Source organism: Accipiter gentilis, chromosome 28 (assembly GCF_929443795.1).
Source record: "Accipiter gentilis chromosome 28, bAccGen1.1, whole genome shotgun sequence".
NCBI classification, from domain to species: Eukaryota; Metazoa; Chordata; class Aves; order Accipitriformes; family Accipitridae; genus Astur; species Astur gentilis.
The window spans coordinates 11576589-11594704 of record NC_064907.1 but is presented as its reverse complement, the minus strand read 5'-3'; the positions used below and the strand labels follow the sequence as shown (position 1 = coordinate 11594704).

Genomic DNA, 18116 nt, shown 5'->3' with positions numbered 1-18116 from the left:
GTAAAAGATGTCCAGAAATGGCAGAAAATTTTTTATGGAGGAAAGAGACTTTACCTTGATCTAATCTTCTGTTGAGATTCCACATTAAGTGAAAAAAGACAAACAGGTCTTTGCTTTAAGATGAGGAAAAAGGATTCCTTAAAACTACCTGATGGCCATATTGTGAGCTGCAGTTCCCAAAGCTCTTCGGCCCAGTATACATAAGGCAAAGGAAAGCGTCACTAGAGGAGAATCCTCATCGCTGTCCAGGTGCTACAAAGTTTTAAGAATAGCGTGTTATTCGAAATGCAAATACCATCTTTAAAAGCACTGCAACATTATAAATGGTAACATTCATAAATTTGCATATACCTGGACCTACACACAAAAACATTATTTGCAATTAAACAGAACAAGAAGGAAGATCATTGCCATCAGAGGCTTTCTGCAAAATGCAAGCTTATTTTGCCCATTGGCTAGAAACAGAACATTTCAACCTTGGGTGGCGAGATCCCAAGGGAGGGGAGCTCTGTTGGGGGGGGGATTGGGGGGGGTGGGGGTGGTGGTCCCTCCCCACCCGATCTGACATTCTAAGACAGAGCACATTCCTTATTGCTAAGAGACACTGCAACTGGAGGCAGCCAAACCCCTTTTCTTGGGACACAGTGCCTGTGAAACCCTGCCACAGATTCCAGAAGAACAATCTATTTGGAAAAGTTTGGAGGAACATACTTTTAGTAAATAACAACATATATCTAAATTGTATACCATTGATGACACTGACCTCACATTTTAACAAGCAGTCAAAACATTTCATTTACACTTATCAGCTCAGGAGAGTTTCTTTACTGAAATTTTTGCAAAGAAAACTTTGCTATCAAGCAGGAAGAAAAAATTGAAACAACCCCTCAAGAATGTGAATCTTTAAGAGGATACAGACTATTACTCGTGTCCATGCAATAAGTGATTTCTTATAGCTTGCTTTGACTCTAAAACTGAAGCCAATTACAATAGAGAATGTAGCTTCTTCTATAAAATACATTGATTCTCAGGGCTATGTGTACAGTGAAGCTTTTTTTACATCTCATCTCCTACATGAACTTTACCTTTATACAGTCAGTGAATTACAAAAACAGGGGTAAAAGAAAAAGATGTAAAAAATATATATGTGTGTGTGTGTGCGTGCACTCTAGTGCAGGCATTCGTTTGCCCTTTTAAGTCCAACTGCTAAGTTTCAAGTCTGTTGGGCATCCCTAAATGTATTCTACTTGAAAGTCTCAGCCACATAACAAGTGAAAAAGCATCATTTAACAGTGGGTTTCTCTGCACCGTACAATTCTTTGTGTGTCAGAACTTGGGATCTGAGACATGGAGATGGGAAAGAAAAGAGATGAACTATTCCTAGTAGGCGGAGATGGTGGGGAAGTCTCAGACAATTCAATGAAAACAGTATCAATGTGATGATAGGCAGAGGAACTGGTGGAATGGTATTCAGGGTTAGAGACATGAGAAGGAACTGAAGCAGAGAAGAAACATTAAAATTCAGCAATGTTACGCCAGCTAAGGTCAGTGGTAGCAAATGGGATGTGCACTCAGTGATCCTGAATGGAAAATGCACAAATAATAGCCCATGGTGGCCAGGAAAGATATACTTCTCATTTTTTGCCATTATCAGCAATAATCAGAAAATTACATCAAGGCAATATGCTTGTTTGAAACTGTATTCTCCCTCTGGGCTATTTTGAGTATTCTACGGAAATACAGTAGTGCATTTCCGATAAATGATTGCTGACCATCAGTAATCTTAGTGGCTCAAAGCATGTGAATGTGTAGCTGTAAACCTGCCCTTGACCTTTTAGAGCTGCGAGGTAATTTCACACAGTTTTGTGGCATGGTTCACATTTGAATTATGAGCTCTCAGAGGGGACCTATACTAGCATGGAGTTTGTTATGCACTTCCCTACCATTTGAAGTACTCAAATGTAGGCAAATTTTTGGAAAGGATACACAAACATCACAAACGTTTGGCAAATGTACACTGGCAACACTGAAGGAACAGTAATGCTCTGGTGACATTCCCTGAATGGAGCCTGCCCTAGCAGTACTGCTGCGAGCTCTTGTTATATCCACGCTTTCTAGAGCTGATGAAATTAATTGTGTTGGAAGTGTGCACACTAAGGAATTGGTTCTATATTCAAAGACCAACGCTCCTTAAAACTCTAGTTTTTGTACAAGAGTAGTCTCCAAAATACGTTTTTCCATTCCACAAAACATATTTTATGTTAAATCTGACAGCTTAAATGAAATCAATTTTATTGTATTAATCCTGTGTGAGCAAAAGACTACCCATGCATCATTTAACTCCTATCCCAAGAATTAAAACTACTACTACTAAAAAAAACAATGCAAGCTTACCTCTACCCTTTTTCTAGCACAGAACTGAATCCAGTCCAGATAAACACTGCAGAAACTAGCTCTTGTTATTCCTTGGAGACAGGGAACATAATCTTCATCTATGTTAATGTTAAACATTGCAAGGTCACGTTCAATATAATGCCACTTTGCATAAGGCTGCAGTATCTTTTGGATGGATTCGTCTTTTATCCAGTCCAGGATTTTGGGAGAACTTGCTGTAAAGTATATTATACTCTGTTGACAAAATGTGCAAATGTTAGTCACTCTGGAGAATAAATCAAATAGGACCACATTAACTACCTATAATGGTACCTATTTTTCCTATTTTTTACTGCTTGGCATAATTGCTTCACAAAACTGTTCAAGTTAGAAAGATGATAATAACTGATATCTAAATAGCAGACAACAGAAAAAGTAGTCAGATTTTTAATATCCTTCTGCGTTACAGGAAAATTAATACAAACAACAGACTATGATAAGCATACAGGGTTCCAGCATTCAGACATGTTAATTACTGAATATTTGTGCGGTTCTAGAGTCTATCAGCAAGAAGGTGACATCGATAAAAGTTTAGGAGTATTTTGAAAAAAACAGTAGTACATGGTCACATGCTCAACACAGGACTCTTTTTCCTCCATGGACTTCCTGTTTTCTGGGGACGAGGCTTTCCTAATTCTGTAACAAAAACAGTTCCACCACAATTGAACCACAAAGGTGAGATTCGACAGCTGTGTACAACACAGGTCTGAAAACCCCTGTTTTAATTGCTGTTTTCTTTCTGCATTTAGTAGCATCACTATTTTTGTTATTTGTCAATGAGGCCAGTAAAGAATAACGCATTTTTTCTTCTATGTCAGATTAAGAAGCTGATAACTGATGTAACTGAGTTTGCTTTTAAAGCACTGAAAAAGGAGCACCATTCAGCAGGAGCTCTTTTACCAAATGCAGAAACATTAGAAAGCAGCAACACTCGTATCTCATATCCATGCCTTAGTTTCTAAGTTTAAGTTCTTCTAAGCGCTGTGTCTAGAGCCATGAAAATAATAATAAATAAAATAAAATAAAAATTTTTTAAAAATCTGAGCCAAATTTAGAGCTGATTTTCAAAAGAATATAAAACTTAAGGAGAAGTTCCAGTGCCGCAAAGAAAAGTGGCATCAGCTGGAAAGTCCTATTATAATGTTTTATTATTATAATTTTTGTTTTAATAAAATACTAATTTAGAATTGGATTCCAAAGCAAACAAGGGGCAAGTGAATGTGACTGAAGATGATGTAGTTCTACTTTACCCACGCAATGGAAATATTATTAGGCAAATAAATGTATAAAATGAAAACATGATGGATTAAAAAGGCAGAAGCACTACCAGCCCTTTTGAAAATCCCAGATGCCCTCCATAGTTTATCTTTCAAATTGTACAAAAATACACAAGCAAGAGGACACTTAAGCTCCAGAGGAAAAAGACAAGTCTGACAGATACAGAATGAGGAAGGACCCTTACTTTCTTGGCATGTGGAGAACAACACACTCTTTTAAAAAGATTCATGCAGAAACAATAGGAGCTGAAAACACAGCACTCAGCAAATGCAGACTTCTTGAATACTAAAAGACGTTTAAATAAGAACATATTGAGAAGAGATGGAGGAGGCACAAGGGAAAAATATCACAGTAGTTGGGCAGGAAATTATTTCAAAATATATGCAGAAGGGCTACAGGAGCTGACCCACTTTACTTGTGGAGAATAAAAATTTTTTTACAAGAAGAAATATGGGCCTTTCTAGGCCGTCAATGAAACTGCAAATGAAATAAATACATTAGAAATAAGACACTCAGTGCAACTCCTTGCTTGAAAGACCAATATGGTAAGTATTCTTGAAGGATAGGAGAACTGAAACAAAGCATACATTATCTTTGTCGATCTTCAAAATAGAGTTTGCTTTTTTTATATTCTCACCTGTGTTTACAAAGAAGCAGATTCAGCTGCAGAAAAAAAAAAATCAGGGTCGCAATCAAACACAGAAATAGTAAAAAATTCTGCCACCTAATTAAATTCTGCTCTTAGTAGCTCTTCCTAGATATGTCTTGTGCACAAGTACTTCCTCAGCTGTAGGGCAATTCAGAAATAATATGGTAAATATTTACAATATTGTAAGCTACAAAGAATAAACTAGAAGCACTCCAAATGCTTAGTGCAAAGGAAGTGCAGTTTCTGCTGAAACTCCAGCCTAAGTGTTTTCTGAGTTTGTGATTTATGTGACCTGAATACTGCATTAACTAGAGGAGTTCTTACAATTAGTTTCCTACACCGTTAAAAAGAAAGTGTCAGGGCTTTAAAATGTTCACAGTGAAATTGCACAGGGTCTTTACAGCTCAAGATTCCCCCATATGAAAGAGCTGGGGAAGGAATGAATTCTCACCTCTGTTTCTGATATTGTTTATCTGGAGGTAAGTACTAAAACTGATCTGATACATAATATAATCTTCTCAGCTTCCGAGGCTGTACTAAGGATTTCACCGAATCTTATCAAAGCTCCTGTTTATGGAAGAAACTAATAACTTGATGAATAGGAGAAGAAAATCTCCATCTAGCTTTCTTTTGGGAAGTGTCATTCTAAAGAAGGGGCTCTCCTGAGCACGCTCTCCCTTCGCTGAAGGGAGCCCCAGCCCAGGCTAATATCCAAGCTGCCAACAGATTACTACTATCTTCTCTTCATCGTTCCCTAAGAAGAGAAGTAGATTAAAGGACTGACACCTTTCTGAGAACGAGGATCTGTCAATGCAGTGTTATAGTACCAGCTCAACTAAATAAAGCCAAAAGAGATTTGATTTTCACACCTTCAAAGCTGTAGGTGGTGGACGTACCAAAATCTGCATACAGCAGAGATGGAGCCACAGCATACCTCAGTAGCGTGGGGATCATTTAACCTACCTCCCTTTTACTCAAAACAGGATCAATTAACCACCCCTGTATCACATGGGACAAAAGTTTGTCTAAGTGATCTTACCTATGTCAGCTGCTTCTCAGGTGTGTTCAGAACCAGAAGCACCAAAATACCTTTAAGTTAAGTTTTACTTCCCATGTGATAAACCGCACACTTTCCACCAGTCCTCTACGTATTAGGTGACTTAAAGGCACTAAAAGAATTTATAAAGCACAATTCTTCACTGCTTTAAACTAATAAGCTGCTGACTTGATTGCAGCTTAGACTGGGATTTTTTTTCAGTCTCATTCGTCATCAAAAGCTGAGTCATACATCAGCTTGCATCAGTTTATGTTCAGGTGATTCAGGTTACCTTTTAAAGTAAAGCAAAGCAATTGTACCAACCTATTCACTTCAGTTTAAAGAAGTGGATTTTTTTCAGTTTAGACACATTGCTTAAAAACAATTTAATTTATAGCCACAAAACCCACTTCTAAAATGAAAAAAACATGCTCACCTGCACTTTTGTTTCTAATTAGTTAATTAAACAAAGCAGGTTGGTTACCAGGCTCTACTGCCTGTAAAATTATTTATGAAATCCCAGTCTGCATTTTACAAAGTAATCGACTGCATGATCAAAGCAGCTTTGTGAGGCAATGATCTTGTTTCTACTGCATCGGCTCACTTGCAAAAAAAAAAAAAAAAAGGTGATTAATTTATTTACAACAGGTCTCTCTCTAAGGTTGACAGGATTTTTACAATTACAGAGATGTAAGCAGGGAGGAGATGTCAGGGATCGTTGGGAGCCTTAGTAATTGGCTTCATGGTAGTACCAGTGGCACAGGAGGCAGCATTTGGCTCTTGTTGTTCCAGTAGAAGACAAGAAAACTCAGCAATTTCTTCATTTGCTGGACTGGAAACCATTTGGCAGAGGATGAAGACGACTTGCTAGACTATAAGGTTCAATTATTTTGACAAATTAATATCTGTGTGGTCATTGTGATCTTAATAACAGTGCAAATATAGAAGTGATGTAAATGAATTGCTGTTTAATCAATGGAATAAAACAACTTCAAATGTATTGTGGTATATATGTAAAACAGCAGGTAAGAAGGGTGTTTGCTCTACTAAAAAAGTACATTTGAGAAACAGCTCACCAGAGATTTCCCAAGAACTTTATGCTTGTTGATTATTTTTTTTTTTTTTTGCCAGAAAAAACAGTGGAAAGGCCAAGTCAAGAAGAAATAACAAACTGCCAGTGAAGTTTTGCCTTGTAAGAATGCTTCCTCTGACTTTATCGCTCCAGGATGTTAACTCACCTTCTTAATTTCTGCTTAAGCATGCCTGTGATTTTCTGTACAAACTGTAGGTATAAGTGGTCAGAATCAAATGTAGCAAAGGGAGATATGAATTAATTATCCCTACCTAAGATCAAGTCAGTCTGACTGCCAGCAGTGCAAATGAATAAATATAAAGTCAAAAACTTCAAATGCTCTTTCTTCCATAGACTGCCAGTATTCTTTCTATTTGACAAACCTGGTGAGGAAGTACAATTTACCAAAGAGTTTACCTTTATATAGTATCTGATAAGTATTCTCCGCAGATCAAACACTTGCAGCATTGTTGCAGCGTTGTTATCAATGATGCTATATCCTTCCAGGATGTACTGGGTTCGTGTTATTTCCCATGTCAGCCATCGCAGGTTAAAGGCTGCATTACATGATAACAAGTGAGGCAAGTGCCCAGGCTTACAACAGCAGCAGCCTTCATTGTCTTCATCTCCTTCTGTAATAGCTTCCACTTCTCTCTGCTGGCAATATGTCCCTTGGCAGTGAGAAAAAGAGAGTATGCTGCCAGTTATTGGGGCAGGAGGAAACAAAGGACTTCTTCCAAGCTGAAAAAGTATGATTGAAGGCTCTAGGCACTTAGCAAAAATCTAATAGGAAGAGCTATGGCAACAAATTAGATGTGCCAATTGATCCACGCACAGTAGCAAATAAAGAGCTGTACATTATTTATTTACTATCACCTATAAAAGCCAAGAGGGCCTGATCTAATGTTCTAGGCGTTTGGTTCTGAGCTGAGCTAAACTACAGACTACAGCTTCTGCCTTAATAAAAACTCACCAGGAAGCAACAATAAAGAGTCTTGCTCCATCAGGCACATTAAGCAAATTGATCCAAGTCTCAGTCTGCTTCTTCAAATAACATACAGGATGCAAACAAAGATTTTACAGTGTGTCGGAGCACTTGTAAAATCTGGGTTTACCAAACTATCTTGGAAAGCAAGTTCCAAAAATAACATCCACCGGGTTGTTCTCTTCCCCACCGGAGTAAATGCTACTCTGGATCAAACATCTCTAATAAATAGCACTAGTGGCACTGTATCATGAGGACAGAACAGCTTTCTAATTAGCCTATTACACAGGCTTTAGATCAAAACAGAGTAAATCTTTCTGAAAAAGAAATGTTAAATCATAAAGAAGTCATGAGCCAGATGCAGAAACAATAATATATCTGCTCTGCAGACTGCATTTCTGGCCTGTGCTGTGCACACTAGATGGTCAAGCTGAGCCTTTCAGGATTTAAAATCTATGAACGTGGTTTCAACATCATGTAGGGCACTGCAAATCAAAGCCGAGGTGGACGCCCATGTGCTCCCCCCGCTGTTCTCAAAATACATGAGTTCTTGATGTATGGATCTTTTTAAAATTTACTCTCTGTGGGCTGTTGCAGAGCTTACTCTCCACTGCATTTGTACATAAACCATCTTTCAAGGCCATCTCCTATGATGCAAGTTACACCTATGGTGTAACATGGAAAGCATGGGCTTTCCACCAAAGGTTCAGTATCACCCCACGAGGGAGCTGGCTCCGTCAGCTTCCAAATGGTCTCAACAGGAGAGGAAGGTGCTAGACACTGTCCTGCAGTTCAACAGCTAGGAATGCCCTCCCCCCCAGGACCAACAGACCTGTTCCATTGTGTCACTGTAAAAGGGAGAAGAATTTGGGCCACGTTCGCCACCTGAATGTTGGACCAGGAAAGACTACAGTGTCAGCTCCAATCCCCTGCAGTTTGCCAGCAGCCCGAAAGAGAGCCCGGAGCAAGGCAGCATCCCAAAGGCCTTTCTGTGGAGTGTCATGACAGTCGCTGTACCCTCGACTGTCTATCCCGGTCCCATCACAACTGTCTGGTCAACAAGCTGTGTGTGGACTTTCGTTTGTACCCATAGAAGTAGCACCCAGAATATTCCTTTCTCTGCACTAAGAAAAGCCTTTCAAAATACAACAAAAAATATTAAAGTATTTGTTATCACCTTCTCTTTCCTGCCTGGACACTTTCTAAAATACATCCAGCAAGCAAAAACATACAAGAAAAAAAGAATAGAAAGTTCTGAAGGAAACATGAGAAAAAACAGGATTGTAGAGATGGGGGGGCGGGAAGATCCAGTATATTCCAGTATTCTCTGTTCAGTTTTCTATGAGTGAAAATTTACACTGTGTACCCAGTGTTGTTCACACACTGATATGTATTCTTCCTTAGGCATATACAATATGACAAATTATTAAATGCCTTCAAGTCACCCAAATATAAATATCTTTCCTTTCAACACTGCCGCAAAGTCCAAAACATGACCTATCAAGCTGACATTTCCAGTTGGACTGGGCATGAACTGGTCTGCTTCTGCTTTGTATTTCACAGATTTCTACATGAATTAACACTTATTGCTCAACAGCAACTCAGCAGCAACTGCTCTTGGGTCAGTGGATGCTTTTCTGAAGTCATGTCAAAAGACATCGTACTCAAACTGAAGTACGGAAAGGCATATTCTTTTATACATGGCTTGAAAAGAGTAAAATAACTACTCAATGCTGGTGCTGTTACTACTACTGCTATGTTGATTTTTGAAAGTCTAAAGGTCTCTCCGTATTAAACTGAATTCAAAAGAAGATACATCTTCATCCCAGGTGCTAAATTAAGTATTGCCAATGTTTATAACTGATGAAAAACACAAACCTAATAAACAACTGCCAGTGATCCCCTTATAACTAAGGGAATTAAAGATGGCTTTGCTCAGCCTATGTAACTCTATCCTTGAATATTTTGTTGTTGTTTTGGTATGGAAATATCACATTTCATTCCTATAGAATGCTGGCTGTTTCTATGTGCTCTCTGTATTATCTCTATTAATAAATACCAAATATTATTACTGCATATTCTCTAATTACTAGTTTTCTTCAGCCATATATTATGTAAAATATGGGGCCTAAAGAGGCTGGCAAGGCAAATAATAGGTGGATTTAAGAGACCCTCAATGTTTGAAGGAAGCTGTCATCACATGCATAACAAACAGAACAAGATGCCAGAACAATTATTTGCATTCTCAGGTAAATTCAACAGGTAAAAATGCTCCAAGTCATCTTTGCTAGGTAATTTTAATCAACAGAAGTTAAAATTGTACTACAGTGGGAGCAATCAACATTGAACTTGGGGAGTGAGAGACATTCTAACTGGGGCTGTGTTATTACAAAAGCTCTGGGTACTAACCAAAGGGGCTCATGTGGTCATTTTGCAGATTTATTCCAAAGAATGAAATCGGGGCTGTGCAATCCCACATCTGGCGAACATGCACTTGCTTAACAAAAGCTGTTTGATGGACTTAGGTACTACCACCTTGGGGATTTGGTGTCCTGACTGCTTGCAGAGCCTCTGGGGTATCCCTGTTAAGTTTAAAAGTGTAACCTGAGCCATGGCCAGTGCTCTGCCAAAACACCAAATCCCTATTCCTGCCATCATGCTGCTGATTAGTATTTCCAAACAACATCTAGTAAAAGGACTCAAGTCTGCAAAGACGAAATGCAGGCTTGATGCTCAAGTACATGTTGGTTCCCTCCCAATTCTTGCAGTCAGTTCTAGAAAGACTGCCAGTAATTTTCTCTCATCTTTAATTGAGCCTTACTTTAATCCATAATGCTCTGGCTGGACTTCAATGCCACAGATTTGCACGTTACTGAGAAATTTCATTTTACCAGTGCCTACATCAATCTTTTTGGTTCATTACTCTAGACACTGGTACTGCAAAGACTTAAGAGCATGTGCTCAGCTTTATGCATTGAGCCAAAAGGGACAAGTCACTGTAAATGAAGTTAAGCATTTGTGTACATCTTTTACAGAAGGGTGACCTTAAACTTTTGTGTATATGTTATAAGCTGATGATTTAAATGACAATTTTTATATTGCTTCTCAAAAAATTATCAAGTTCAAGCAACTCTGAGAGAATTATTCATAAAACCAAAGAGCAGGGAGCAGAACGTGCACTTCAGTTCTGCAATATAATTAAGTGTAGTACCATTAAATATTAAAACACAGGAAGATGTTTTCACCGGTAATTAGTGATTTTAAAATCTGAGGGAAAACATTTTTTTTTTTTACATTTCTTTCTGCAGTAGAAAGAAAATAAGCTCTCACACTTCACTCAAGCTTAGACATTCACTGTGACCTTTGCTAGTATAGATGAGACTGATTCATTTGTAAGATCTAACACTGGATGGTTGCCAAAAATCCATCAATGCAAAAACATGTGCCAGCTGAACAAAGCAAGGTCAATCTATGTGAGCTCAGGAGAAAACCAGGGTGAGAACTTGGAGCTCTTTCTATTTTCCTGACACATCAGGATTTGAGGACTGACTTCTGCTCTGCCAGAATGATCTGACCTAAATGGAAATGAGAAAATTGAAACTGAAGACTGTAATCTTGCTTCGAGAGGACACATAAAATACACCTAAATTAATGACCACCCAGCCTTCTAGAATTTAAGGCTGAAATCAGAGTGCTTTTGAATTCAATTTTGAAAACTCAGTGAGTGAAAAGAAAAGCATTTTTCCATTCTGAAGGGCCAGAAAGAAAATCCCGTAACACAATCACATACTTCTTTTAATTTCCATAAAACACTTCAATTTAATAACACATCCAGAATGGGGACTAATTATTGTGGCTGAAGGTAGTGATGGCTTGAGCACTAAGGATTGCTGACCTTTAATAAGCTAGGGTGCAAATGCACATAGAAAGGGTTTATAGGGCTCATGCACTAACCCCAACCCACAGACATTAATAAGATCATAAATCACTCTCCTGCACTAGGCACTTCAAACTACAAATTCTGTGACCCCAACAACCAGTTTGGGACCAGGGGATTTAACCAGGTGTTAAGTCTGAGAGATGGAGCTGGATATGGAGATGGGAGCCACGAAGATGGACTGAAGCCCAGGGTAACTCCTTTTGTAGGCCAGGTCTCATCATCGACAACTCCACAAAAATGCCTGGTTGCTCACCATTCATTTGGCAAAATCACGCACGTGAATATTTTACAAATATATGCATTACACTGGAACTATCTGACTCTGCTCCCCTGAGCTCTGCTCCAAATCTGGGTATTCCCAAATTCTGATGGATAAGGCTCAGGATAGCATCGTAATAAACAGCAAGTTATCACCCAATGGAAGCACAAAGAGCATAATTACAGCCATTGAAAGGCCTGAAAAAGCATCACATGTAGCTCCAGAAACACAGAAAAACAAATACTTCAAAAAGGAGTGAACTGAGCTCCCAAACAGAAACTCATGAACCCCAGAACTGGACACATTCTGGAAACCAGCAACTGGTTTTGCTCCTTCCTGCTCTTTTCCTTGTGGAATTGGGATTAAGAACAGTAATTTACAGGCTCTGATAGGTTGTTTCAAAGAAAAATCTCAGGACTTAAAAAAGACAGTATCAATTTCTCAGACATCAAAGCTATTAGTTATAAAACTGCGGTTTGGTTTTCAGCTGCTTCAGGTGCTTGTATGCCTGAAAAATAGTGTGGTTTTCAAACCAGATCAGTCAGTCTAATAACAGGCATCCCCTCTCCTCAGAAACCTTTCCTTTTCTTAGTCCACAGAGACGCATTATGGAAGCCCATAAGGATGCTAGCTGTTAAACTTGCAGCTACCAAACACCACAAAACCCTCTCATTTCACCTCTTTTGGAGTGCAATGCAAGATGCAACATTTTGTTTCTGGCAAAGATATTTTCTCAATAAAAACGTTGTAGTAGTGCACCTAACAATATTTTCCTTCCTACCTTCCTTCCAGAAGTCCTCTCCAGTGCACCCATATATACACATAAAATTGTGGAAAGGAAGAAAGGGGGAAAAAAAGACATCAAATATTTATTCTAGTCTGTGTTACAGAAACTATTCTAAGCCTATTTGAAATTCATAGATTGTTTCCACTGCTGAAGCATTATTGTACACCTAGAAAGACTTGTACATCACAGATTTCCTACATTCAACATAAAGTATCCTCTTCCCTGTTTCATGCCATTCTTCCCAATTAAACCACCAAGATTAAGGAAACCCCTTTGCATGCTTTCTGTTCATGCCTCCAATATTTCTGAGCATTGTGTCTCTCAGCTTTTGTTCTTTCCCACAAACAATGTACTTTTGGTTTTTAACCTTTTCTCCAAAGAGATGTGTTAAAAATGGCTGCTTTTCTCTGAACTCCTCCTAATTTATCAATACCTTTAGATGGTCTGGTGCATACACTGAACATACTTCAAGTGTAGTCTCCGGAAAAACGTGAAGGTGGGCACTTTTATTTCCCAACAGCAAGAAGCAATTTGTAAAAGCAAAAAGTGAAAGTTGCAATCACTCTTTAAATAAAGAATGATTCTTGCCAGTGCTACAGAGCCTTCAGACACAAGAATCAAACATCAATAAATATTCCTTACACTGGTAATGTACTTGCTACTGTAATAAAACTATACAGCATACACATACACTGCAGAAATGAGTAACTGTCCTTATTTCTTAGACATGATTACTGTGCCTAAAGCATATACCCTAAACTGGCTGCGTTCATACACCATTTTGCGTGGGAAATAAGCTAGCTAACCCAGCGAAAGCCCCACAGGCGATCCCATCCTGCTGTCACAGCTGCCTTCCACTACGTACAACTACATCTGTGTCTGCTCTGTGCTTCTTTCCTTGATTCATCTAATGAAGTTCCAAGTGAAGCATGAATATTGCACGTGCAACATGCAGTAACAAAAAATCACAGCAGAGATTTAGAAGTTAATTACATGATTGAAGAATACCGGGCAGGAGTTAGAAAACAGCTCCTCAAGATTTCAGCATCACCATCCATAAGTAATTTCTGCACATGTAACGCCTAACTGGATATTCTCCAAAAGACATTTTGTAAAGGCACAGACTAAACAGGAAAATATTTTAAGTCTTCCTTGTTCTACGGGGAACTTGCGGGAGCTAGATATTTTGACATTCTTTCTGCTTGTTCCCCGATTGTGGGTTTTCCCCTGTCTGTTCCTTTCAAATTAAATGATACATTATGTATTTCTTCTGGCAGGCTGCTTTTAGCATACCGCTGTGGTCTAACACAGTCAGTAAAGTTACCGAAGGGCTTGATTCCCCCCACACCAACGTGCAGCTACCTGAAAGTTTTCATTACCACCCTCTCTTCGTTTTTGGTAAAGGAGGAGCTGGGCGTCTCCTCTCAACGCCTGGAGGTATTGAGCCTCCCCGCTTCTTTACACACAGGATGATTAACACGATGGAGGCACATCCCCTCTCTGTCCAGAGAAAGAGAGATTGAAGAACTAATTCAAACAAGGCGCTTAATTTGAACAGGACTAAAAATGGATGAGAGGAATCCCAGCTTTGCTGACTCTCTTCCAGTCCGCTCAGTCTGCATCTTCTTATGCAGCCTGCAGGGGTTTGGTTGGGTTTGGTTTTGGTTGTTTGGGGGTTTTTTTTCCATTTAAAAGCTGAGCCAAATGCTTCTATTACATACAGTTAGAAAGGCATCTGAATCAGTGGTTTCTAATGCCAACTCTCAGTTGGGCTGGACTGCAAACTGGGGAGGCTGTACCTCCTGCCCCCAGTACACTTAAATACAGAAGACTCTGTGACCCCTTCTTCGGCAGTACCGCCAGCACCGCTCTTCAGCTACCACAATGAGAAACACCCGTAGGAAAATCCAGAGCTCCACAATCCAAATATTGCTTTTGGTTTACTCACAAAGAGAAAACAGTCACAGACACAGAGAACACTGTTGTGATTCACTCATTTCCAAAGCAAACATAGATTTCCTATTTAAAGAACAGCAGATTTTTAGGGCCCTCAATTAAAATTACTCGTTTGAAATTGAAGTCAAGCTGCCAAAGCTCAGAAATTACAGATTTCCAGTTCCTCCTCTAGCCCTTTTTCCCCTCCTTGTGGGAAACCATTCCGTATAGTGAAAGGAATCAGGGTCCTATGTGAAAAACAGTGCACGACCAGGCAACTAAGAATAGGAATGTAAGATGCCCAAAGCAGAGGAAACAAGCCTAGTGCTTAACAACTGCGTCTTGACTTCCTAAACCACCAGGTTCTTCCAGGGCAGTTGCACACACTCTTCCCACTTAGGCAGAAAAAAATCCTACTGTATTCAGTTGTACCCCCACCCTGCCATTTGAAATGGGGAAGAACGTGCTTAGTCCAGCGGGAGATGGCTCCTGGTGCGGCCTGGGGGCAGCCCGCTCTGACTCCCTGCCCCTGCAGGAAGCGATCCCGCTCAACAGAAGGGGCAAAGAAAACCTTCCAAGGAAGAGTTTCAGCCCTGTCTCAGCTTTCACAGAGTCTCCTCAGGACAGCTCTTGGCCTGTCCCCTTCCACAGCTTCTGCCTTCAGGCCAGCCCTTCTGGCTCCTTTTACTGCGACAGAGTGCCGTGTGTCCGGCAGGGCCTTGTTGACACAAGGACAAAACCTGTTACGGGAAGGGCATGGTACTGCAGCGTAGTTTACCTAAAGCACAGCAGCCCTCATGGGTTACCTGGAGACACGAGCAACCCTCTGGGGTCAGCACACCACCTAAGCAAGTCTCCCCTGGGCACACAGCAGACTATCTGCCCTTGCTTTGGAGTCCATGAAGTCCATCCATCTTATCTGGCTTGTCCCTGGTTCCCCTCTGGGCTCCTCTGTTTCTCCTATTCCATCTGTAAGCAGGCTTGTAATTCATGTAGTTTCTCTGACACCCATTCTGCATGGTCCAGTGGGGTTCAACGCTCACATGGCATGTCAAATCCTACATGTTTGAGCTGTTCTTTCCTCAGGGATGTTCCTTTATTCAATCCTACCTGGCTTCTCTGTTCCAGGCTAAACAATGTAGTAACAATACCGACACACTCCTAATTTCTCCTCCCATAACATCTCTACCTGGAGAGAATATTCTGAAAGCTGGAGAAACCTTCCTTACATGCTATGCCTGTGAGGACACAAACTAACTATGCATTTTCACTTATTCTTGGAATAGCATCATCCGGTGGCTTCAGAGAAGAGAAGAGGGGGAGTCCATTTCCCTCCCATTTCCATCCTTTTCTTCTCCTTCCAGTAGCAGGGAGTCTTCTCCTCCAGTGATACTCCGAGCAATTTTTGAGCTTTGCTCTCAGATCCAAATGCAAAATGGCACTTGCCTGCTAATGAACCATCCTGGCTCAAAGTCAAATAAAGTCTTCCCAAACCACTTTGCAACAAAGCTATCTGGTTGTTCACCATTCAACTTCCAGTTCACTAAGCCCCTCTGCTAGACTCCTGATCTTTTTATCCAGCTAGCATGTGTTGTGAAGATCCTCTGAGATTTTTTCATCTCTGTTTCCAAGATTTACTTTTCTTGAACTGCCTGGGGATGGTGATGATGGAGAGGGACCCAGCAGTAGGTGGCAACTGCACAGAGGAAAAAAACACCCCACTCACAAAACTCATGTAATTTAAGCATGGAAGTGAGATTTCTTTCTTCTTTTTGTTTCAAATCCTACAGTGAACTACGTTAATGCAAAAGGATGATCACCAAAGATAATTTTCTGAAATTAGAATGCAAGTTAATGGCAATGTACATGGTCCTGCTTACTCAAAAACCCAACGAATCCAAACTAAATGTCAACGTTATTCAAGATATGTCTCTTCTTTAACATACATAAATCCCTCCTGGAAGTCACTTTTCTTTTCAGATCTGCAGAAACGAATGAACTAGTTTTTGACTTCACAGAGTTTCCATGAAGAATTATAACTGTGAGCAACCTAAGAGGAACCAAATATGACAGGCTGACTAAAACTGTCTTTAAAAAAAAAAAAAACAAAAAAAAAACAAAAAAAGAAAAAAAAAGGGGGCACTTATCTCAGAGATTTACCAGCCTGTGAAACCAGTGGTACTGTAACTAAGAGATGTGAACTGCCACAATGTTTAACTGTTCTTGCAGAACAACATAAATCTGTATTTGTCTGGCCTGGATTTGAAAGAAGTAACAGCAAATTCCAAACCTACCCAAAAAAAGCTTTCCACCCGTGGACTCTATAGGGTACTTAACCTCAGTCCCTATCCTTGAGACAGCAGTACCACTGCTTACCTTGGGGGCAGACAAGGAGATAGTACTTGCACTGATGTCTTTGAAGTTGAAGAAAGCCACAGAGCCACATGTACATCATCATCATCATCATGAACAACAAGAAATTATAAGGCTGATAAACAAATTCTTTCTCTTCCTTTCCAGTTGCTTTTCCTTTCAGTTTGCCTTTGTACTGAATAGGTATCTCTTCAGGTACTACAATACTGAGCTGTTTCAGGTATTTACTGTTTTCTACATAACTTTTCTTAAGATACAAGAGTGTTATGTTTGTCCCCACTATACAGGAAGAAAAGTGAATGTCAAGCATTTACCACAACCTGTTCAATATCCTACAGGCTGTCTGTCACATAGTCAAGACTTGAGCCCACACATATTATTTCCTAGTCTAATCCTCCCACACCTAAGTGCATTCAAAGGCCCAGTCTGTCTTCTACTTTCTCATACTCAGCCTTGTTGAAAAGTTGCCTTGATCATACACTCCTCTATACATTGCCCATTAGATGCTCAGCCCTTGAGCCTGGGAAGCTGTTTGTTCTGGGATTTCAAAACTCCCATCACCTGCAATTGCAAAGTGGTATCTTTGAAAGGTTACAAACCCAAGCAGCCAATATGTGTAGCATGAGCAAAATTTAAAAGCTGTTTAAAAGTTTTGTGGTTTTACTTCCATTTTTCTTCCTAACTCTAGGGACAACAACAGACAAAAGGACAGGAATGTGACACTAGGAGCAACTGGCCTCACAAAAGCCACACCACCGAGGAAGGCGATGCAATTGCCATTCCTTAAAGAGGAGTGTCCTGATAGAGGAATATACTGAACAGGATGAAAGTGAGGTCCCTCCTTCAAGTGCAGTCAGCACTTCCTAAATAAGAGATATACAAAGCCCTGATTGACTTGCTTCTCCTCTCCTGTTCTACTGTGACGGAGACCATCTCAGCACTGGCATCTTGCATGATCTGACACATGATATTTGGGTCTTATGATATTTTGGTTTTTTTCAAAGACAAGTTTGGGGGGTTGAACAATTTTAAGAACACCTTCAGTTTTCATGGTTATGGAGGGAAAGAAATAATCTGCAAACATAACTAAGTATAACCTAAAAGATCTGTGAACCAAGCAAAAACTCAACATGCCTTCTTTCTGAAAGTCTTATGGTACTGCAGAACATGACTTCAAATTTCTTAACATCTAGGTTCCAAAACACTGTCAATCAACTAATGATACAAAGAAATACAGAGGTTTTAGATAGATAAATATCTGTAAAAAGAGAGAGAGAAAGGTCCTTAAACTCTATGTCCTACTATAGAATTGTGATAGATTAAAAAGCCAGACAGGGTTCGTTGCTGTTTTTGTTGTTATTTAAATCAT

General features: G+C 39.8%; 1 protein-coding gene across 1 annotated transcript in view; it reads right to left on the bottom strand.

Annotated features, from left to right (window-relative positions):
• Positions 1-18116, bottom strand: part of PCNX2 (pecanex 2) — a 156644-nt gene that overhangs the window by 17763 nt on the left and 120765 nt on the right. Inside the window, exons 26-28 of the mRNA XM_049830562.1 lie at positions 6886-7139; positions 2395-2628; positions 149-252 (exon numbers count right to left, since the gene is read on the bottom strand). Of these exons, the coding sequence (XP_049686519.1) occupies positions 149-252; positions 2395-2628; positions 6886-7139 (592 nt within the window). The remainder of the gene's footprint in view (positions 1-148; positions 253-2394; positions 2629-6885; positions 7140-18116) is intronic.